The 24,299-nt window shown below is 35.5% G+C and overlaps 2 protein-coding genes across 2 annotated transcripts in view; one reads left to right on the forward strand and one right to left on the reverse strand.

The window, feature by feature from the left end:
• Positions 1-8,836, forward strand: part of NUDT13 (nudix (nucleoside diphosphate linked moiety X)-type motif 13) — a 25,551-nt gene extending 16,715 nt beyond the window's left edge. Inside the window, exon 8 of the mRNA XM_008582164.1 lies at positions 8,542-8,836. Within this exon, the coding sequence (XP_008580386.1) occupies positions 8,542-8,553 (12 nt within the window). The 3' untranslated portion in view covers positions 8,554-8,836. The remainder of the gene's footprint in view (positions 1-8,541) is intronic.
• Positions 28-24,299, reverse strand: ECD (ecdysoneless homolog (Drosophila)). The gene is made up of 14 exons (XM_008582162.1): positions 24,074-24,299; positions 22,311-22,528; positions 19,161-19,278; positions 16,201-16,288; positions 15,907-16,085; positions 14,751-14,943; positions 14,049-14,177; positions 12,024-12,152; positions 10,332-10,417; positions 4,202-4,308; positions 3,882-4,068; positions 2,837-2,904; positions 1,781-1,995; positions 28-361 (listed from the first exon to the last, which is right to left on the reverse strand). Exons 2-14 carry the CDS (start codon positions 22,513-22,515, stop codon positions 131-133), a joined length of 1,935 nt encoding a protein of 644 aa, XP_008580384.1. The 5' UTR covers positions 22,516-22,528; positions 24,074-24,299; the 3' UTR covers positions 28-130.

Below are 24,299 nucleotides of genomic sequence, written 5' to 3' on the forward strand. Positions count from 1 at the left end.
GGGAAAGAAATCAACCTGTGAAACTAGTAATGAAGAAACATTTTTACTAAACAAGCAATTTAAACTAGAAATGAACAAAATCAGGCTCAATATTTATTTAAAAGGAAAAAAGAGAAGGAAGGTATACTGGTTAATCTTTCGTTGGCTTGCTTGTGAGTCTGTGATCAGTGTTGTCAGGCAGCTGCACTCCCATGCTTTGCAAAAGGTTAGAAGCAGGTCCTGCCAGTCCAGCTTGAGAGCTGTAAGATTCCAATATATTTGAAACCAGGTTCAGGTCCACATCCACTGGTGCCATAATAGATTCTCCTGCACCAGAATCTTCCTCATCTGAATTGTTATTGGTAGTCTGGGATAGAGGTTCCTTATTCATGGAGGGAAAAGAAAATCATGAGATAATATACCATTAGGTTGGATGGTAGTTACAATAAAAAGCTAACTAAGCAATATTGTAAATTTTAATTCCGAATTAAAAAGGAAATTTCTTATCCTTTGTGATACAAAGTTTAAGTCAAGTCTAATAATCTATTTGATTTAACACACATAACTAAAACTTGGTTCTAAAGATTATAACATACTACTTTCTAGAAAATATTTCTACAAATTGAATGGATTTCATCCCTATTTTGAAAAATCTCAAGGGATATAACCAGAATTAAGAAGGTACATTTATAGCTTGCCTAAGAGTTTTAAAAGAAATAAACATAAAAATAAACATTAAAAAAGAGACAAAAATCTAAATTTTCTTCTGAATGAAAAAGCTAGGTTTCCTTTTTTTCCCTCAATGAAAAAGCTTAAAGTAAAAACATGAGGCTTTGTGGGTCTAACCACAAAGATTCTTAATTGTTACTTTGGCCTCTGATTTCATGGGTTAGGGAAAAAATTTTAAAGATTACAGCTTGCTCTGTGGACCTTTATATCCTTGCTACTCAGAGCGTAGTCTGTGGACCAGCACCATCTGCATTACTTGGGACTTGTTAGAAATGGAAAACCTAAGGCCTCATTCCAGACCTGCTTAATCAGAATCTATATTGTAAAGAGATCCTTAGGTGGTTTATATTTACATTAAAATTTAAGAAGTACTGCTTTAGATAAATCTAATGTATGTTTCCATTAGGTGTTGGCAATACTGATAGTGATTACAGATAATCAAATCAAGGTAAATAAACATTAGCTAAGGACTTATGATGGGTTTATTGTTGTCTTATTTGGTTCTCATGTTAATTCTATGACATGAGGATTACTGGTTAATGGACACACTCACAGTGGGTAACTGAGCTGGATTTCAAACCCCAACCCCTAAGACTCCAGGGTCCATGTTCTTTCCATAATGCCTGCGTCTAGGGTTAGATGGTGCTGGCATGAAAACTATGATGGAAATGTGAACAGAAGAATTCCAAATTTGGCTCTAAATTAGGAAAACATCCAAAACAAACTATTAAGACTTTAAAGTTATTTGGATATTTAAGATCCTCCTTCTTATTAAAAAACTCACTTAAGCTATTAGTAGTAGTGTGCAACCTCATACTAATTTAAGGACATTACATGACTTTTTATTTTAAATCCTGATAGATAACATTAAATTAGTATATAATTAAGCTTATGTTTCAGAAAATAAAATTTATAATCCTTCATCCTACCTGAGTTAGGAAACAATTAGCATTATTATTTATTTCAAATCTCGTAAATCAAAAAAAGAAAAAAGAAATGGTAAGATAAAATATGGTTTTAGCTATACTACATAATAGACTCAGAAAGGGAAAGAGGTTAAAAACACACATACCACTTGCTTCCGGGTAGTGAAGCTTTTGCCAATGCTGGTGTGTGCCAGTTCCTGGTCCATCTGGGCCATGTATGACTTGAGATTGTCAAGAGTTCCCTTAAGAGAAGCTTCTTCGCCAGGCTCCTGTGTTTCAAGGTCCAAATCATCATCACTGTCTAAACATTCAAAGTCTTCCTCATCCAGATCATCGGAATCTGACTCATGAGGTCTTGGTCCTATACAGACCCCAACACAGAAAGAGACACTTGGTAAATTTTTTCTTGAATGATTACATATGTCAAAATAATTAGAATGTTACCCATGGAAAAGGACTAATACATACATCCAAACTACTTCATAAAAATCCCTTCCACAAATGGTAATGCTGGCAGATATTTGCAGAAAAGTACACAGCCTGAGCCAAAAGATTTTGTTTTAAAAAAACAAATGACTTTGATTAATTTAATTTTTTAAATAAAAAATTAAAAACCAGGGCTGACTGGTTAGTTTAGTTGGTTAGAGTGTTGTGCTGATAACACCAAGGTCCAGGGTCCAATCGCTGTACCAACCAGCCACCTCCCCCCCCCCAAAAAAAAGAGAAAAAGAAAAACTAAACAACTAAAAACCTACATAATACATGAATATATTTTGATGTAAACATTCAAGCCATACAGAAGTATTGTCTCATATCTCACTTTCTCTCCAAAGGTGCATTTTTTGACAGATTGGTAGATATCCAGACCTTTATCTATGCAGTTCTACACATATATACACAATGATTTTTTATTGGACTATTTGTCTTTTTCCTATTGATTTGTAAATATAATAAGTCTAAAAGAGAAAAAGCAAAATCATATGGGAGCCAAGGTAAAACCTTATCTAAATACACAACATTCACTCATTGAACTAATATTTAATGAGCAGCTATTCTGTCGAGCTCTGAGCTAGGAAATCTCTACAAAATAGTTTAATAGTACAGTAATTCATGGTTGAAAGCGATATCTAATGTTTTAATGCTCTAGCAACAGCCATTCTATGCAGTTTCAAAATGAAAGGACACATCACACTGTAACTTACCTAAAATCTTATCAAAATAATTAAGAAAAGAATGTGCATCAAAAGTGATTGGAGCCTCAGAAGGTTCTCTGCAAGATTAAAGGAAAAAGACAATTGATTTATCTTGAATACAACTGTTTGAAACTTTTTCTAAAGTGGTGCCATTCTTAGGAAAACTACCAAGAATATAATCTCAAAAGAGGCACAGCAAGGAAAATTTTAGTTTACAATTTAAAAATCCTTGTGCTTACTGGCCTTGCAGGGCAACAGAAATGGGAAAGTCTGATGAAAGAAAAGTGAAAATTGCACCTTGTTTATACACATTTAACTTACGCTAATTGAGGGACTACCTACCCACTTTCTACCCTCCCAACAGGATATATCTAGCATTGGCCAAAGAAGTTATTAATCTGAGTTAATTTAAATAAAGCCTATTCCCTTAAGAACCAAAGCTTAAAAAATAAAAAAGAACATACCTTTCCTTATGTCTGCTTTCTTAAAGAAAGAATACTGAACATAAATTTTAATCTTTTCACGAGGCCTAAGAGCATAAACACGAATAAAGATATATTTTCTGTGCAAGCAACAATTCTTCTATCTTTTTCCTGTTATTTGCCAAACGTAATTTCACATTTCTTCTGTTTTTATTTCTGCCTCTGATGAATCTCTGTATCCCCTTATTTTGAGTTTGTAGTTTCTAATCTGATTGTGGGGTGGGAGATCAGAAGTCTGAGCTTGTTAAGAGCTAGATGTTAAGACTCATTAGGCTCCGAGTAAAAAAATCTAAAGAGTGAAGTACATGGTTCCTCTGCATGGTTCTAGCTGGTGGCTTTCAGATCTGTTGAGTGGTCTTCCTGGCTTACTTTGAGGATTACAAAGGATCAGGCTATTAGAAATCTGATGTCAGATAAGTAGGTTATCACCATACTAGGCACAAAAGAGAAAAACAAAGCAGTACACATAATTTACTCAAAAAAAAAAAAAAAAAAGTAGAAATGGCAATGACTGGGTGACTTTGATGTCTGGGTTATAACTATTTAGAAATTTATATGTTAACACAAATTACCGAGGCAGCTCTGCCCCCTTGTGGGTTGACACTTTGGATATGAATGCTTTCATGCTCTCTGAGACTTGAGTCAAGTCATAGTTCTGCTCCTCCTTTTCTTTGGAAATGGGCTCTGATTCTTTTTTGCCAGCAGCTTCCTGCAGCAGCTGGTCCAGCTGGTCTGGTGAGAGATCTAACCACTGGTCATCTGAAAAAGAAGAAAGCAAGATAATGATATTCTACAGTCACATGACAGGTACTCTCGAGAAAGGACCCTGTGAGACTTTGTGGAATGTTTTAATCCTTCTTAACCCTCCCCTCTATCCTGGTCTATCACTTACCATCCTCTGGAGGAAGATTAGCTTCTTCTTTCTTAAGCTCTTCTATATCAAATGGTATTGTCTGTAATAAGGTTAAGATTTCTTCACCTGGGATCATAGCAAGAGAACTATAAAAAAAAAAAAGACATGAGTATTTTTTTATGAGGGCCTAGAATACTAATCATAAAAACACAATATTTTGAAGCTGAAAGGGATTAGCTAGTCTAATTTGTTTTTAAACATTTTTTTTTTCAGGTTCCAGACCCCTTTTTTTTCCAAATAAAATTTTACAAGGAACTCTAAAATATTTAAGAGCTCAAAGAAAAACAGCTTTGATTAAAGTGGAGGATGGAAGCTCAGAAATCTACCCATTATGACTTCCACTTTGGCTCTGTGGCAAGCTCCATGGAACACTGATTTAGAACAATCCTTTCAATTTATATATATTTTATATATAAAGAAAAGAAGGCCCAGAAGGAAAATATGAATTAAAATTAATCTGGCATGTTTTATATGCTACGCTAGCACTTTAAATACATTTTCTTGTTTGTTCCTATAATTACTATTCTGAAGAGGTAATTACAGATGTGAAAACCAGAGCCTAGAGAAGTTCCTTTTCCTTTTGCAATGGCATTTAGTTGGACAGAGAAAAGGCTTGATATCAAATCTCCTGATACTATTTTGTGTTCCTCCTACTATAAGCTGATGAGGAAATATTCACAGAGATTATTTACATGATGAGTGAGTTATTCTATGACGGTGGCATGACTTCTACATAAATTGATGGAACTCTGTCTGAACTATTTAGAGTGGAGCAAATCAAGTTGTATAAAGGACTTGCATTAATTTAATAAATATTTACATACCTTACAAAATCATGTGGGTGAGAAAAGTGTCCCTACTCCATTTTACATAAACACTACCAGGAGAGAGAAAACAGATACGCAAATAATCGTAATAAAAGGTAAAATATAAAGTCATCAAATGCTAAGGAGAGTCACAGCAGAAGGTAATTAGTACTCTAATTGCGATGGGGGCAGAGAAATTAATAAGAAAAGATGATGGGGCTTGCCGGTCAGCTCATTTGGTTAGAATGTTGTGCTGATAACACCAAAGTCCAGGGTTCTAGCCCTGCACCGGCCAGCTGCCAAAAAAAAAAAAAAATAGATAAGGGAAGATTTCAGGAGGAAGTATTTAAATCTTAAAGCATGAGGATGATTTACTGCATGAGGAAAATACATAAGGATGTTTACTGCAATATTGTTACATCAACAAATTCAAAACAAATATTCACACACACATATATGTATTTTTTTGTTTTTTAGCGGATGGCTGGTATGGCGATCCGAACCCTGGACCTTGGTGTTACCAACAGTGCATTCAAACTGACTGAGCTAATTGGCCAGTCCCCTACATATTTTTTAACGCAGCAAATCTATTTTGGAAGGCAGCTATGATCACCACTATACCACCAACATGCTCAGCAAATCTCTTTTGTACATGACTTAGAAAGTTTTTAAGTCATACTAAGTAAAAAAAGTGATGAAAATTGTTTAGTATGATTCCATTTTTGGATATTTCTGCATATTCACTTTCCCTCCAATTTATTTATTTTTATTTTTATTTTATTTATTTATTTTTTTGTCCTTTTTTTTTTTTTTTTTGAGACCGGCCGCACCGCGCTCAGCCAGTGAGCGCTGTGAGTGTACTGGTCATCTCTATATAGGATCTGAACCCTTGGCGGGAGCACTGCTGCGCTCCCAGCGCTGCACTCTCCCGAGTGTGCCACGGGCTCGGCCCCCAATTTATTTATTTTTAATTGGCAAATAAAAATTGTTTATATTTATCACATACAGCATACTGTTTTGAAATATATATACACTGAGGAATGGCTAAATTGAGCTAATTAACATATGCATTACTTCATGTATTTATCTTTTGTGTAAGAACACTTAAAATCTACTTTCTCAGCAATCTTCAAGAATGCAACTTATTATTAACTACAGTCACCATGTTGTACAATAGATCTCTTGAACTTATTGCTCCTATCTAAGTGAAATTTTGTATGCTCTGATCAACATCTCCTCCTCCACCCCGACCCCCCACTCCCAGCCATCGGTAACCACCATTCTACTCTACTTCTGTGAGTTCAACTTGTTCAGGTTCCACCATCTATAAGTGAGATCGTGCAGTATTTGTCTTTCTGTGCACAGCTTATTTCACTTAGCATGACGTCTTCCAGATTCATCCATTTTGTCACAGATGTCAGTTCTGACTTCTTTTTAAAGGCCTAATCTATTCCAGTGTGTTTATCCAGTCATCTGCTAATGGACACAGGTTGATCCCAGATCTTGGCTCATGTGAATAATGCTGCAATGCACATAGAAGCGCGGGTATCTCCTCAACATACTGATCTCACTTCCTTTGGCTGTCTACCTGGTAGTGAGACTGCTGAGTCATATGGTAATTCTATTTTAGATTTTCTGAGGAAACTCTACGCTGTCTTCCACAATGGCTGTACTAGCTTACAGGGCCACCAACAGCGTGCAAGGGTTTCCTTTCTTCACACCCTCGCCAACACTTATCTTTTGTCTTTTTGATAACAGCCATTCGAACAGGTGTGAGCTGACATCTCATTGTGGCTTTAATTTGTATCTCCCTGATTAGTAATGTTGAGCACTTTCTCATATACCTATTGGCGATTTGTATGTCTTCCTTTGAGAAATGTGTCTGCTGAGGTCCTTTTCCATTTTTTAATCAGGTTGTTTTCTTGCTATTGAATTATTTGAGGTCCTTATATATTTTGGATATTAACCCCTTACCAGACATGTAGTTTGTAAATATTTTCTCCCACTCCATAAGTCATCTTTTCATTGTTGATAACTTCCTTCCTTTACTGTGCAGAGCTTTTTAGTTTGATGTGTCACATTCATCTATTTTTGCTTTTGTTGTCTGTGCTTTTGGAGTCATATCCAAAATATCGTTGCCAAAATATCATCAGACCAATGTCATAGAGTTTTTCCTCTGTTTTCTTCTAGTAGTTTTATAGTTTCAGGCCTTACGTTTAAGTCTTTGATCATTCAGAGTTAATTTTTGTATATGGTATAAGGGTCTAATTTCATTCTTCTGCATGTGGATATCTAGTTGCCCCAACACCATTATTGAAGAGACTGTCCTTTCCCCATTGTGTATTTTTGGCAATTCTGTAGAAAACCAATTGACTCTAAATGCGTGGATTTATTTCTGGGCTCTCTATTCTGTTCCATTAGTCTATGTGTCTCTTTTTATGCCAGTATCATGATGTTTTGATTACTGTAACTTTGTGGTATATTTTAAAATCAGGTAGTGTGATGCCTCCAGCTTTGTTCTTTTTGTGCAAGATTGTTTCTGGAGTCTTTTGTGGTTCCATATGAATTTTAGGATTATTACTATTTCTGTGAAAAAATGTCATTGGAATTTTGATATGGATTACATTGAATCTGTAGATTGCTTTGGGTAGCATGGACATTTTAACAATATGTTCCAATCCATGAACATGGGATATTTTTCCATTTATTTGTGTTTTCAATTTCTTTCATCAGTGTTTTATAGTTTTAGAATTAGTTTTATGAAAGGAAGAGGAATTTGACAGGTAATATGGGGTAGAGAAATTTCAGGGAAGGAGAAAAATAAGCATATGTTTAGAGGCAGGGAAGTGAGGAACATGTTCAGGGAGCAAATGGCATCCAATTGGCTTTAAGTAGGGAAGGCTTAAGTATGGACAGACTAGGATGACAGCACAGTGAGCCTGAATTGGTTAAGAAGTTTGGACTCAAAGAAATAAGATATGGGTGATCACTGATGGCTTATTATTTAATTTTCATTTTAAGATATGCAAATAATACAAACAGATCCAAAAAATAATATAACAAATATCTGTATCTCAACCACACAGAACTTTTTTTTTTTGGTAGCTGGCTGGTATGGGGATCTGAACCCTTGACCTTAGTGTAACAACACCCTGCTCTAACCAAATGAGCTACCTGGCCAGCCTCCACAACCCGGAATTATAATACTGTTGTATTTACTTCCAGTCTGAATATGTGATTACATTTTTACATTTAATATAAAAAAATTAAAATAGTAATATATGCATGTACTTCTTTAAAAAATATTGTAGATAAAGCTAATGTTTCCTTATGACTACTGTACCCATGCCAATCCATTCCCCTGCTGCCCAGAGGTGACAGCTCTCACAAGTATCCTTTGGGGCTTCTGTGTGTGTGTGTGTGTATTTCTACGTTGTATTTGCAGTTTGTTTACTTTATCTGGAATGTTATTCCCCCAAATACCTGAATGCCTCACTCCTTAACTTCATCCAGGTCTCTCCTTGAAGAAAACCTCCTTAGAAAATCCCTCCTTGACCAACCTATCTAGAAGAGCAGCCTCTACCTCTTTCTTCCCATATATTGCTTTTTCTTCAAAGTACTTATCACCATCTAACATCATATAACTGTTTACTGCCTTTCTCCTACACTCACATGTAAGCTCCATAAGGACAGGGACACTTTGGGTTCACTTGTTGTATCCCACCAGCACCTGGAATGGGGCCTGGCACATAGAAGGCAATCAATATATATTTGTCCAATAAAGGAACATATATGTATCTATAAATAATATATAGTATTTTGTGTATTTTTAAAATTTTATGTATAGCATCCATAATGTACATAATTACAAATTGCTTTTTTTTACCCACCATCATGCTTTAAGAAACTATTCATTTAGATCAATTGTTCTCAAATGGGGACAATTTTGTCCCCCAGAGGACATCTGGCAATGTCTGGAGACATTTCTGGTTGTCACAAGTGGTGGTGGTGCTGGGCGGTCAGTGTGTGCTACTGGCATTTACTGGATAGAGGCCAGGGTTACTGTTGAACATCTACAATGTACAAGTCAGTCTTCCACAACAAAGAATTATCTGGTCTAAAACATCACTGAGGTTGAGAAACCATGAATTAGATATACATATATTTAGATAATCTCTGGTTAAATACTGGACAGTAGTCCATCATTTAAATACATTGCAATTTATTTATCCACTATTGATGGATACTTGGGTTGGTTGTAATTTTTCACTATTATAATCTCTCAGGGGAGTGGCATGATTAGAGATATATTTTAAGCAGATTATCCAGGGTCGAATGGCTGAATTGGAAGAGAAGTGTCACTAGAGGTTGGGAAACAAGTTTAAGTATTGCCATAGTTCTGGGAATAAGTAATCAGAGTAGCAGAGCAGTAAGAAAGTAGAATGCAAGACACAAGATAATTATAAATAGGATTTATGGATTGGATCCAAGAAGAACCAGGGAATCTAGGTAATGAGGAGGATTGTGGTTCTATTAAAAGACATTGGGAAAAAATCTATGATATTAACTCAGTTATTAAAAAAATAGAACCCAAACATTTGGAATTCAAGAACAGGTCTGGAGGAAGATGTGAGTTTGGTTTTAAACTGTTAAAATTATCCTGGTGTGGGGAATGGGAGTCTCTTCGGCAACATTAATTAAAATGTTGGACATTTAAGCTACTTGCAATTTTTTTCCCAATGGCAAAAATAGTTGAGTAACTATGGTGCATGCATTTGCTAAAATGTTGTGAAGCTATTTAAAATTATGTTATAGGGGCCGGCCCGTGGCTCACTCGAGAGAGTGTGGTGCTGATAACACCAAGGCCACGGGTTCGGATCCCATATAGGGGATGGCCGGTTAGCTCACTGGGTGAGCATGGTGCTGACAACACCAAGTCAAGGGTTAAGATCCCCTTACTGGTCATCTTTAAAAAAAAAAAATTACGTTATAAAAGTTTGTAATGCATTGAAAAAATGTCAGCTCATCCTGAGTAAAAACTATGTATAGGATAAAAAATTTCTGTAATTATAAAAAAAAAAATCAACTGGAGTAAAAGCCCTGGAATGTAATAAATCAAAATGATAATAGTGGTCAGTTCTCTGGTATATATTTTTTCCATCTCACATCTTTCTGTATTTGCTATAAAGAATGAATATATTTGTTTTATAAGAGTAACAAACAAACTTCATTATTTAAAAAGAACTACCCAACCACCAATCCATCTTACTTTGCAGTAGGAGTCTTAACTATATACAACTCACCTTTCTGATTGGTTTACTGAGAGTTGGAAGTAGTTTTTTGCCATTTCTAGTCTTTCCTGGTACTGAGCAGAACCTTCTAGTAATCCCTTAAGAAAATAATGGTTTATTAGAACATTACTTACATGGCGTCATTAAAATAACCAGTTCACCAACAACTTTCAAGGAGGCAGTATATGACATAATGTATTGCTCAGGAATCATGAGACTTATTCCTAGTTCCTGTTTTGTCATTAATGTACTATTTGGTCTCCAGTTTCTTCAAGGAATCTTTTTTTTGTGGCTGGCTAGTATAGGGATTCAAACTCTTGACCTTGGTGTTACAAGACTGTGCTCTAACCGAGCTAACCAGCCAGGCTTCTAGTTTCTTCAAATAAGGAAACTAGGCTAGATTAGTGGTTCCTAGTCCTTTTCACCATTAAGGGCCTCTTTCCAATTTGGAAGGTTTTCTACCATTTTCTATTATTTAATTACTGATTAAGATATAACTGATTAACTAGTAATTAATTTATAAAACAAAGTACAGGAAGTTTGCCAAATGGAACATAATCCCACCATAACTATCATTTCTGTTTTCTTTTTTTTTTTTCCCTTTTTTCGTGTCCGGCAACGGATCGCAACCCTCAGTGTCGCGCCTGTACCGGACCGGGACCGGCAACGGGATCGCAACCCTCAGTGTTGCTCCCGCACCTCGCTCAGCCAGTGAGCGGGACCCGGTCTGTATGTGGGATCCGAACACTCAGCGAGAGCGCCACCGCACTCCCAAGCGGCGCACTGTAGCAGTGCGCCACTGGGCCGGCCCAACATTTCTGTTTTCTATATGCACATTTATAGTGGTATTCACTCTTAATATTTTATGTTCTTTAAAAATATACTATACTGTCATAAGTACTTTATCATATTGCTACACAGTCTTTATAATCATCATATTCTTATGAACTTTTCTACTTCTTGGATGTTTCCTTAAAAAAGATTATTCAAAGTGAAGATTCTGGGTTTGAACCTTTCTATAGTTCTTGGAACACACTACCAAATTACTTTCCAACTAAGGCTCTACCAATTTACAATGTTACCAGCCATGTATATAGGAATATTAATCTTACCATACTCTCTCAATAGCACTGAATATCATTCATATTCTTTTTTGTTCGTTTTTTGGCACCTGTCCACTAAGGGGATCTGAACCCTTGACCTTGGAGTTACAGCACCACACTCTAACCAGCTAAGCTAACCAGCCAGCCCTTCATATTCTTTTTTATATCCATGAAAAATAGGCTTCACTATTGTATTCATGTTTATATCTTTACTACTTGTGAAGTTGAATATTTTAAGAGAAATTCACTAGTCATTTTTTGTAATTTTTTATTTACATCTTTGCAAATTTTTCTATCTGGTGTCTTCATGTCTGCTTTATCAATTTTTGCAGTTTCATGTGATATAAATAATAACTTTTATCACTTAACACAAATAGTATTAGTTTTTCTCTAATACTGGACATCCCCTCATTACCACCATAGACGTCCCCTTATTACCACCTTCCAAGACTCTGAGTACCACTGAACTTTCTAGAAAGGTCCCCTTTAACTCTAGCTTCTATAATTATGCTACACATTTAAATATGGGCTACTGAAAGTTAGATCACTTGCTTGATTTTCCCTGGATTGTATACTCTAAAAAATACATTACAAGTCCTACCTTAAAGTAATCATTCTTTTTCAGACTTTCAAAGAAGCTGGCCCAGAGTGGTGAGGTAGTCACAAGAGATTTCTTGGAGTCAGAAAAATGTGGGCTACATTTGGAGCATAAGATCTCAAATCCATGAGCCTAGATGAGATAGGTAGATTTTTTATTAAGTTACTTTTTATTTTCTGCATCATCTTAAGTTACTTTCTTCCCATTTAGCTACAGTGAAGAACTAGGTGACTGGACACATGGGCATGTGGACACTTATAAGACTTTTTGAGTTTTACAAATAATACGAATTTATTTCCAAGTTTCTCAATCTCTATAGAATACTAAAAATCATAAAGGGAAAGAAAATAATATAAAACAAAAATTCCTGTTCTCTTCAAAGAGATTCTTTTTCTTGCTGATTACAAAACCAGAAATTTAAACTTACTTCTTGTTTGATTATGAAAAGGTTTCTTGTCTAACAGAAATTTTAAATAAATTATAAATTACCATGCTCAGATATAGTAAAGGAAAGGAATCACTTCATTTTAAGAAGCCCCTTGATTAAAAAATGTAATAGATGCACATGGCAAAATAATTCAAACAGGGAGCTTCCTGGTCACTCTAGAGGAGACTTTTACCAACTTCTTTCATATCCTTTCAGAAGTAATCTATATGCTCAAGCAGGTATGTGTATGTCTGTGTACACATTACTACTCCACCCCTTTGGTCACTCAATGGCAACATACACACTATTCTGTACCTTGCGTTTTAGACTTAACCATATACCTTAAAGGTCATTTCATATAACACATACAAATTTATCCATCTCACTTCATGAATAGACCAAATTTATCTAACTATTCCCCTACTAATGGGCATTTAAGTAGTTTTCAATCTTTTGCTACTGTAAACAATGCTGTCATGAAGATGCACGTATGTATATCTTTGGGCACATGTAAAATACCTGGAAGATAAATTTCTAGAAGTGAAAATGCTGAGCAAAAGGGTTTGTGCATTTTAAATATTGATGAATATTGCCAAATTGTTCTCCTAAGTGACTGAATCAATTTATATTCCTATCAACAATATTTGAGAATATCTTTTTCTCCATATATACTCACTAACCCAGTATACATTATTAAACTTTTTGATACTTCCTAATCTAATGGCAAAAAACATTATTTTGTAGCTTTAAATTACATTTCTTTTATTATGAATAAGGGCCAACATTTTTCAAGTTTAAGTTAAAAGTTATTTGTATTTCCTTTTCTGTGCACTACCTGTTCACAGTTTCTGAACATTTTTATTTTTTTAAAGATGACCAGTAAGGGGATCTTAATCCTTGACTTGGTGTTGTCAGCACCACGCTCTCCCAACTGAGCTAACTGGCCATCTCTATATTGGAATCTGAAACCTGTGGGCTTGGTGTTATCAGCACCATACTCTCCCAAGTGAACCATGGGCCAGCCCTGAACATTTTTTAATTAATTGGTTAGCATTATCTTTCTCATATTGTCTTACAGGATTGCTTTATATATTAGAAAAGTCGGCTCTTTTTCATTTAGATTACAAATATGATACTTTCTCCAGGTTTGCTATCTTTAGACTCTATTTACGGGGTTTTTCTTTCTCATGCAGAAATGCTTAATTTTTACAAAATCAAATTTATCAATTTTTTTCTCTTATAGCTTCTGGTTTCAAGTCATGCTTAGAAAGGCCTTCCCTATTTAGATTATAAAAAGTTCTCCTGTGTTTTCTCTCAAATACTATGATTTCAATTTTTACATTTAAAGAATTGATCCAATGGAAATTTATTTTGGCATAGGTGTGAGGCAATCAATTTTAATTTTTCAGATGGCTTTGCAGTTGCCCAATCATCATTTACTGAATAATCCAGTTTTTCCTTCTGATTTGCAATGCTACGTTTTATTACGTCCTTACATAAATAGGGTATATTTCTAGACTACCTATGCTGTACCATTAATTATTCTGTTAAAAGTCCTTTTACATTAAGCAAGAAATAAAAACTTTCTGGTTCAGCATTACCAACTTCATGCCCAATTCATGCGCTCGGTACTGGGGATGAGATGGAGCGGGCAGCCTGTATCCACTTCGCCGGTCTGGCACAAACCTTTGTTGCACCAACTGTGCATACAGACATTTAGTGAAAGTCACCTGGCATTGGGACACAAAATATATGAGTCTTTTTCAGAAATTACAATTTAAAATTTCATAGTTAAATATAACAAAAAGTCCATTTATGAGCTTCATATTCATATGAAGTGCAAAGAATATCCAACCTATTCACGGCCTACTTGTTTTTACTAATAGCTTTATTGAGATATAACTTACATACATAAAATTTACCCCACTGCCTACTTGTTAGTTATCACTAGTGGAAGTCTTATTAGTTACATTATATGGCAGTTTGAGAGGTAGAAGATAATAATTCTTAATTCTCTGGAAGAGATAAAATGCTTTATTGTTAAGAAGGAAGTAATTATAGAAAAAGGGAAAATATGGTCAAAATAGCTAGGAAACATTGAGATATTAAAGTGGGGAGTCAGGTCTCTTGAAAACTTCCTCCACTGGGTGGGAGAAAAGAAAAAAAGAAAAAAATGTTTAAAAAAGAAAAAATTATTAACTTGCTATGAGGAAACAGAATATTTCCAAATTTTCCTGAAGAAAATTAAAATTTCAACTCTCTTTCCAGTGAGAGGAACTAAATGACCAAGAGAGATATCTTACCAACGTCATTATTCGTGTTTCAGGCAAGAACGTCTTGAAAACACGACAGGCTCGCAGGTCAATGGGGTCCCGTAGGTAAAATGCTTGGACTGCTGCAGCGACCAATCTGGGCTGCTGCTTTAAAACTGCTACAATGCCAGCTGGAAGGAAGCAGTGTGCTCGATGAAGGGAGGCTTGAATTTTTTCTGGGTACCTGTGACAGGTAACATAATTACTTTTATTTTATGATATGTAAATATCTAGAATTCTTATACCATTCACTTTCCTTTAGCATCTTATCTTGTCTTGGTTCATAAACAGTGAGATGTAGAAAGTGACAAGAGAGGTGAAAATAAAGATACCGTGTACACTTCAGACTGCAGAAAAGAAGAGAGGCGAAAAGAAAAAGCAGGAAAAAATGGTAAGAAAGGGATTATGGTAGCTCAATAAAAACAAAACAAAAAACCTATTATAGTTTGGAATAAGGATAAAATCAGAGTTTATTCTTCTAAAAAAATGCTACAAAGTATGCTGAAACAAAGATAAAAGAGGTTTTTAATATTGTTAAGAACTGAATAGTGCTAAACTTTTAATAGGTACTCAAATTTGAATGGCTGAACTAACATGTTATTAGGCTAAGGCCTTCTCTTTTGATTAAAGCCTAAAGTGTTCCACATAGGTCAAAGAATCTTATATATAGTCACAGAACCACAGAAGAAACCTGAGCACACTGTGCTACCTTAAGTTTTAATTTTTATTTTATTTATTTTCTTTTTTTAAAAATGTATTATTTTTTTAACATTTACTTGTACATATTTGTGGGGTATAGTGTGTTGTTTCAATACATGCATATACTACACAATGAGGTTTTAATTTTTAAAGTTTTCAAATTTTTTATCCATGGATATAGATAATACTTAGCCATGATACCTAAGATAAATAATTGAAAAAATACTAGAACTAGATTTTAACACTTTTGAATGGGAATTAAAAGCTACATCTGTTTCTTGATTTTAAAATCCATGTTTAATTTTTAGTCAATTTCATGAAGGGTGATGCAGACAAAATAAAAATTAGCATTAATCCTGGTGAAAAACATTCTACATTGAATGAAAGCCCTGGACTTCACTAAACCAAAAGCCTCCTCAACTAGCAATGAAAGTGATATTTTCCTTACCCTTTGATGCGCCTATTCACAGCAGCTCGTATAGATTCTGAAGCCAAAATTTCTTCTGGGTGTGTTGAAATTATATTCAATGCTTGTGCAATTCTTGGGGGTGTGGTGGGTAACCAGGATACTGCTCCATGTTTCCTTGGTGCAGGAATAATGCACAACTCCCCATTATGGAAAAACACCTGCAAAATGGTACATTTTAATTTTCATTGTGAGCACTGGTAAACTCTAGGTACATATGAAAATAATGCAGCATGATTTCCTCTCTGTAAATTTTCTAATCTTGGGTATACTTACCCTATTGGCACTATTATCAGGATCCAACCATTTAGGGAGAAAGTCAGCAGCTTCTATTAACAAGAACTCACCATCATTGTCTTCAATCCTAATGCAAGAGAAATTCCAGTTTTGTATTCAAAAAGCACATATTTGTTAGTAATCAAAACACTTTATCCTAACACCTTTTCCCTTCATGTTAGTAAATATTTAAGTATGAACTATGTGCAGTTTGCTATAAGAAAACAAAATATTTAAGATACCATTAAGCACTGAAGGAGACTATAAGATGGTTAAGGAGGAATTGAAGGGAGATAATGATGAGGGAAAATAAGAAAAGTACATAAATAAAAATATTGGACAGAAATATGAAAATATACAAAGTACTCTAGGGATTCAAAAGAAGAAAAAAGTCACATGTGGCTGAGATCAGGAAAACCTTTGTGCAGGAGGTATTATTTGGGCCTTGAAAGAATTTTTTTTCTTGCCTCACATCATTTTTTTACTTGTATTTTTGAATAGGTAATATATTCACATAGTTAAATTTAAAAATATATATATATACAAAGTTACAAAATGGAGAAATCTCCCTCCTACTTTTTTCCCTGTCTGCCCAATTCTTTTCTCTCTCACTGTTGTTTCTTGTGTATCTTTCTAGAGTTTGCTTATGCATAACCTAGCTAATAGGAATATATATTATTTTCCCTTTTAACACAAAAGGTAGCGTATTTTATATACCATTCTAGCTTTTTTCACCTTTAGTGGCTAGGTAGATTAGGGAGAAAGGTGAGATGTTTTTGGGAGGAAACAGCGTAAGCAAAACTATGGAGGTGGCAACTTAAGGTGAATGTTCGGAGAATGACAACTAGTAAAGAACAAGACTAGAAAAGCAATTATATCATTTTGTTGTCTCGGCCAGCCAAAAAAAAAAGTCATTTCGTGAAAAGCAGAATCAACAAGAATGTACTTTGTTTCATAGAAAAAAAAAAAAAGAAGGTTTTAGATCAAGGTATTAAAATGGTTAGAGCTATACCCCAGGAAGGTTAACCTGGCAGGGACATAAAGGAAGTGCTTCTGTCTTTTTTGAATAGTTTTTTTAAAAAAACTGACAAGACAGTAGATGCCTAGGATTTAAAGAGCTTTATAGAGCTGGTGTGTAAGAATGAACTGTCATTTTATAAATATCAGAATCTGCACACAAAAGGTATTGCACTCTCCTTACTATCTCTGTAAAGACATAAACTAATATTTTTGTGTTTGTTCATTTAAAGACCTACCATTTGTTAAGATACTATTGCTAATTATATTTAGGTGTGCTAATAGTAAATGTTTAAAATAAAAGTTGCTTATTGTACAATGTGGTGATTTTAGTTAAAACAGAGTACTTGCATTCTTGAAAATCACTAAGAGTAGATTTTAAGTGTTTTCACTACAAAAAAAAAAAGTATGCAAAATAATACATATGTTATTAGCTCAATTTAGCCATTCCTCAATGTGTACATATTTCAAAACAACATGTTGTACATGGTTAATACATACAATTTTTGTCAATTAAAAAATAAACAAATTAAAAATAATGTTAAAAAATAAAAATAAGAGTTCTTATCTCTTAGATTTACATCCTGAAGTATTTAAAATCAAATGGCATAGTATTGGAGATTTGCTTTAAAATAATCTTGGTATGCACCAGCCCGTGGCTCACTCGGGAGAGTGTGGTTCTGATACACCAAGGCCATGGGTTCAGATCCCTACATAGGGATGGCCGGTTAGCTCACTAGGTGAGCATGGTGCTGACAACACCAAGTCAAGGGTTAAGATCCCCTTACCAGTCATCTTAAAATAAGTAAATAAATAAATAATAATAATAATCTTGCTTTGTGATGGGGGAGGAGAGGAAGGGTACAGATGAAATAGTAATGACCATTAGTTGGTAATTGTTGAAGCTGGATGATGGACAGATGTAGATTCATTCTCTCTACTTTTACGTATGTTTAAAATTTTAATAATAAAAAGCTTTCAAAGGTCTTTTTTTTTTCCCCTTCTCTTTTTTTCTTTTGGGGAAGAGGTTGGGTAGATAGAAAAAGACCAGAAATGGGGGGTTGACTAGGAAAACTAGGACAAAATATAAGTTGGTGAATCGCCCTCTGTTGGCTTTACTTGGTAATTACAGAGAACTATCCATTCCTTTTTTAAAAAACGAATTATAGGGGCCGGCCCGGTGGCGCACTGCTACAGTGCGCCACTTGGGAGTGTGGCGGCGCTCCCGCCGAGGGTTCGGATCCCACATATGGACCGGCCGCTCACTGGCTGAGCGAGGTGCGGGCGCAACACCGAGGGTTGCGATCCCATTGCCGGTCCCGGTCCCGGTCCGGTACAGGCGTGACACTGAGGGTTGCGATCCGTTGCCGGTCACGAAAAAAGACAAAAAGGGAAAAAAAAAAAAACGAATTATAGAATTCAGTGTTACCTACTTTGCTTCCTATATAATTGTTCACTTATTTCTCTTTAAATTTCTTCTGTGTATAATTTCTCAAAAAATACAAATATAATCTAGTAGTGGGATACATATTAAAGAAATCCATGAAATATGTAAATGTGTCTATGAATGAAATGTTTTCTTTTCAAAGGTCCACAAGAAATTTCATGGTGATTACTTCTGGGAAGCCAGAGCAGTTCAATCTTTTGTACTATTTGAGTTTTATTTACCATGTGTAATAATTCTTTCATAATTAGAATTAAAAAAAGAAAACCTAAAATAAGTAGGTTTTGTTTGAAACCTTTTGGAAGCTGAACTCTACAATAATACTTTAATTCTTTCTCAAGAAAAGGAAGTCATAAGAGGAAGAAAACAGTAACTTTTTAAATCTGTCCCAAATTTGTGCAATTTCCATCAAAGAAGAAAAATTACTAAATGGATAAAAATGTAGTCACTTAGTTTCAATAATAGAATTCCTTTAGAATAATTATAATAACTACAGTACCTTGCTACTAATTCTGGAAATTCCTTTGTAATCTGCTTTATTACATAAACAATAAACCATTCATCCTCAATATTATCCCCAAACTTTGTCATGCCAAACATATGAGCAGGAACACCTCCTAAAAACAAGAGAAAAGCAACCATAAAACCAGATAAATTTGTCAATGCAAATAAAAACACATGTAATCATTCAACTGAATAAACATTCATTGACTGGCTATGCTCCAAATACAATACTGGGAGCTGGGGTTGCAATCCTGAACAAGATACAAGATGCCTACTCTTGAGGAGCTCAGGGTCTAAAGATACAAGAGACAAGCAACCAAACCATCTGAAAACAAGGTGATATACTCTAAAACAGAGGTATGCACTACAGGCTGTGTGAGCATAACGGAGGTGATATCTGAGCTACACTGGAGGAATGATCAGAGGTGGGCTTTCCAGAAAGAGAGAACAGCATATGCAAAGGCACAGAGGCATGACAGACAGTACAGTATTCTGGGAATATCAGGAAGGTAGATCTGAACGGAGCAAAATTTTCTTTTCTTTTTTTTTTTTTAAAAAAAGATGACCGGTAAGGGGATCTTAACCCTTGGCTTGGTGTTGTCAGCACCACACTCAGCCAGTGAGCAAACCGGCCATCCCTATATGGGATCCGAACCCGTGGCCTTGGTGTTATCAGCACCGCACTCTCCCAAGTGAGCCACAGGCCGGCCCTGGAGCAAAATTTTCAAACAAGTGCACTATCCACAAGTATGTGGAAATTAAACAATACACTTTTAAACAACGAATGAGTCAAAGAAGAAACCACAAGGGAAATTAGAAAACATCTTGAGGCAAATGAAAATGAAAACACAACACACCAAAACTTACGGGATTCAGTGAAAGCAGTGTTAAAAGAGAAGTTTATTGTTGTGAAAGATCTCAAATCAGTAACCTAACTTTATCCCTCAAGGAAGCAGAAAAAGAATAAACTAAACCCAAAGCTAGCAGAAGGAAGGAAATAATAAAGATTACAGCAGGGATAAACGAAATAGAAAATAGAAAAAAAACAAAACTGAGTTGGTTTTTTTGAAAAGACAAAATGACAATCTATTAACTAGATTAAGAATAAAAGAGAGAAGACTCAAATAACTAAAATCACAAATGAAAGAGTGGACATTACAGCTTATGCCACAGAAATAGAAAGGATCATAATACTATGAATGATTGTATACCAAGAAATTGGATAACCTAGAAGGAATACATAAATTCCTGAAAACTTACAACCTATCCAAACTGGATTATGAAGAAACAGAAAATCTTAACAAATATATAACTAATAAGGAGATTGAATTAGTAATCAAAGATCTCCTAACAAAGAAAATTCTGGCTTTGGAGAATTTTACCAAACATTTGAAAAAGAATTTAACACCAATCTTCCTCAAAGTTTTCCAGAAAAATGGAGGGGAGGCAACATTCCCAAACTCATCCTGTGAGGTCAGCATTACCCTAATACCAAAGCCAGGTAAAGACAATAAAAACTACAGACCAATACTCCGGATGAATGTTGATGCAGAAATCCTCAACAAAAAACTAGTAAACTGATTCAACAGCATATTAAAAAGATTATACGCCATGACCAAATGGGATTTGTTCCTGGAACACAAGGATGGTTCAACACATGAAAATCAATCCATGCAATATATCATATTAACAAAATGGAGGTCAAGCAGTTGCACTGCAGAGTGTGCCAAGAGCTGCCATAGCAAAAAACAGGTGAGAGCAGCCAACCCAACTCTTTTACCTACCCCAGATCTCCCAAGTTTCTTCAACTAGAGAAGCTCTAATTAGAGTATCTATTTTTATCTATCTTAGATATTAGACTTCAAGTTAAACTTCATCTTGAAGCAATGGGTAACTGTTGAAGGATGTTAAGCAGGAGAATAACGTGATCAAATTTGTGTTTTACAAGAGTAACCAGCAGCAGTGTGAAGAACTGGAGAGACCGGAACCAGAGAGGTTAAGTCAGGAGGCTACTGTTTTCCCAGATGAAGAGGGCCTACACTGAAGCCAAAGAGATGCAGAGAAGGGTTCATATATTAGAAGTAATCACACCAGGATTTACTTCCTGACTAAACATGGTTAAGTGAGGAGTTGAGTATGATTTTGTTTATTTATTTATTTATTTATTTTGATTATTTATTTCGTTTTTGAGTACAATTTTGAATTACTAACTAGTTTGGATAACTTGGTGGACGGCAATGCCATTAAATAAGATGAGAAAACACAGGGTAAAAATGGTTTTCTAGAAGACAGAGAAGAGGTTGGTTTTGGATATGCTGTGCTAATGTGACAGTGTTACTGCCAATAAATATCACATGTATTTCGGTGAATAGAATTCAATAAAACTAACAGTAGAGAAAACATTTAGCAATTGCAAGCCAAAAGATAACAGACAGGCACTAAAGTGAGAGCCAAATTGATGGTATCATAAGATGCCAGGCTCTTAATTCCAAACAAGACCTCACATAAGTCACTGTGTGAGTAGAGCCTTGGTCACCTGTCCATGATTCATTTTCATGAAGCTATAAAAAAATAAGACACAGTGCCATATTTTGTCAAAAGTCTTATCTCAAGCACCGACAACACAGGGAAGCAGCAAAGGAACCTCCAAATGCTTCTGAGTGGCAAATAATGGTCATAAATCCCAATTATTTCCCTTTATAAGCCAGGCAGAGCCACTCTTAGATCCTCACCAAAACAACTATGTGAAACAAGGCCACATATTAAACATCAGGATAAGGAATACTGAGTATCAGCAAAAGGACCTGTGATTAAGGAAGCTAGATACTTGAACCTGTTTACTATAGGTAGATACACTGTGGCATAGTAAAGTAATTAAAGTTCAAAAGAATAGCCATGAGTTTAATAATGTTGAGTATATGCTAGTTCCTAACGTAATGACTACTAGAAAGTTTTTATCAATATTAATTTTTTTTAAATTTGTAAGTTTAAGGGCTTAACTGAATGTAGGCAAGCATCACTAATTTTAAAAGTTTAGGATATAAATCTCTTCCTGACAACACTGAATGAAGAATGAACTATTACACATTTCTGTTGTCAAAATGACAGAAATTTACACTAATCAAAATAAGTAAAAGAGCCTTACCTTTTGCAGGCTTATATTTGAGATTGAAAGGCTGATTCTGCCAGATGTAGGGGACCAGCATAGATGCAAACTGGGTCATTATTCTCTCAATATACATCTGAAGAATCTCTTTGTGTTTTTCTGGATCCCTTGATTCATCTGGTATCAGGAACAGGCAGTACTCCACAGTGTCTTCCACTGTAGCAAGCTTCATATTTTCTTCCATTCTTCTTTGAAAACTACATTTAAAGTTTCCATAATATAAAGCACATAGAACAATGTAGAAGTAAAATCCCATTCCCTGAACTCTTCTAGTGACTCCATTAAAATTGTTTTCCAAAATTCAGTTATTCACACACCATCATCATGGTTTCTGCCTTCACTATATACAACCGATAGTAAAATTTATTTCATATTATTCTTTTAGGGCTGGCCAGTTAGCTCAGTTAGTTAGAGTGTGGTGCTGGTATCACCAAGGTCCAGGGTCTCATCCCTGTACCAGCCAGCAACAAAAAAAAAAAAAAAAAAAAAAAAAAAAAAAAAAAAAAAAAAAAAAAAAAAAAAAAAAAAAAAATAGTAAAATTTATTTCATATTATTCTTTTAGGGCTGGCCAGTTAGCTCAGTTAGTTAGAGTGTGGTGCTGGTATCACCAAGGTCCAGGGTCTCATCCCTGTACCAGCCAGCAACAAAAAAAAAAAAAAAAAAAAGTATATATACACATATTTGTATACATAATTCTTTGAATGACATTTTATATTTAAAACTATATTCTTTATGTTTAAAATTATATTAAAAGTTAATCTTGATCCAATACAGTGAATGGAAATCCAGTATCATATTTCCAAATTAACTAATAGGTATGTAAGAAGAAAATTTTAAGTGTTTGCCCTTGTACTAGAAGTGGTGTGTGTAACACACTTCGAGAAACACTGCACTAACATTTACTGTTTAAATACTGTCAAAAGTCCCAGTTCTGCCACTAATTAGTTGTCACTTTGGGCACATGATTTTCTCTTTCTGGGGCTTTTCCCTTAATCGTAGAGTGAGAGTGCTACTTTACCACCTTTAAAATCCCTCCCCGCTTTAAAATTTTATATAAACCCTCTAAAGAGCAATCTCCCTTGCTCTGCAGAATTTAAATCTCTACCTTTTACGAACATTGTATGGCACAAGGGAATTCAAAACTACAAACCATTCATGTCCTATCATCTCACCCCAAAATAATTTACCCACGGTTCTTGATCCTATAATTATTTGTTCTAAATATGTCCCCTTTTTCAAGTCTCAAGGAGTATACTAAGAAGTGGTAGATATCTCTCGGTTTTCTAAGGGTTTTCCTTGTAAACAACAGTACTAGTTTACTATGGCTGACAAGTGATGCCTGGCAAAGGAAGGCAATGCACTGGGTGGGCCACTGGGACGCAGGGATTTGATTCTTACGCTTACTCGGCTTTCTAACGGACTATTCAGGTACCTGAATCTTCCATTCAGACACTAACTCACCAGTCTGTCCAAATCATCATTTTGCCTTTGAACCCAGAGGGACAGACAGAAATTCTACCTCCCGCCCCATCGCGCCAAGCGCACCTTATTATGCAGAATTTACAGTGTCAGAGCTGGCAGGGACTTCGAGATCACTCAGCTTAACACAATGTACAAGTGAGAAAACCGTGAGCAGAGAAAGAGAAGCGACCAAGCAGCAGGGGCCTGACTTGGAGTCTAGCGCTCTACTTAGACTAGGCTTCCTCCTTTCATCTGACAAAATGAAGTCAATTCCTCTTACGGTTCTAGGGCCTCTCCTGCGTGTCTCTGCTGTGGCACCTTTCCTCAGCCGCCCCCTCTCGTTGAGCTGGTCGGGGGCTGCCACTAGCCGCCAAGGCCTGCACCAGGCTCGTTCCGGACGCCCGCCTGGGACCTGAGGCCAGCGGGAGCCCAGCGAGAAAGTGTGAAACCCGCTCAGTTCCCGGAACCTTGGGTGTCGTCACTGCTGCGCTGCGGCGGGAGCATTT

This window comes from Galeopterus variegatus, unplaced genomic scaffold (assembly GCF_000696425.1).
Source record: "Galeopterus variegatus unplaced genomic scaffold, G_variegatus-3.0.2 Scaffold2529, whole genome shotgun sequence".
Taxonomy (NCBI): Eukaryota; Metazoa; Chordata; class Mammalia; order Dermoptera; family Cynocephalidae; genus Galeopterus; species Galeopterus variegatus.

What these genes read in the sequence shown, in the direction of transcription:
- ECD (XM_008582162.1), bottom strand. Translation starts at nt 22,515, where the DNA reads ATGGAAGAAAATATGAAGCTTGCTACAGTGGAAGACACTGTGGAGTAC. An exon ending in CAAATATAAGCCTGCAAAAG is followed by an intron (nt 19,279 to 22,310) that starts GTAAGGCTCTTT and finishes TCTTGTTTTTAG; the next exon opens with GAGGTGTTCCTGCTCATATG. An exon ending in AAACACGAATAATGACGTTG is followed by an intron (nt 14,178 to 14,750) that starts GTAAGATATCTC and finishes TCCCAATGCCAG; the next exon opens with GTGACTTTCACTAAATGTCT.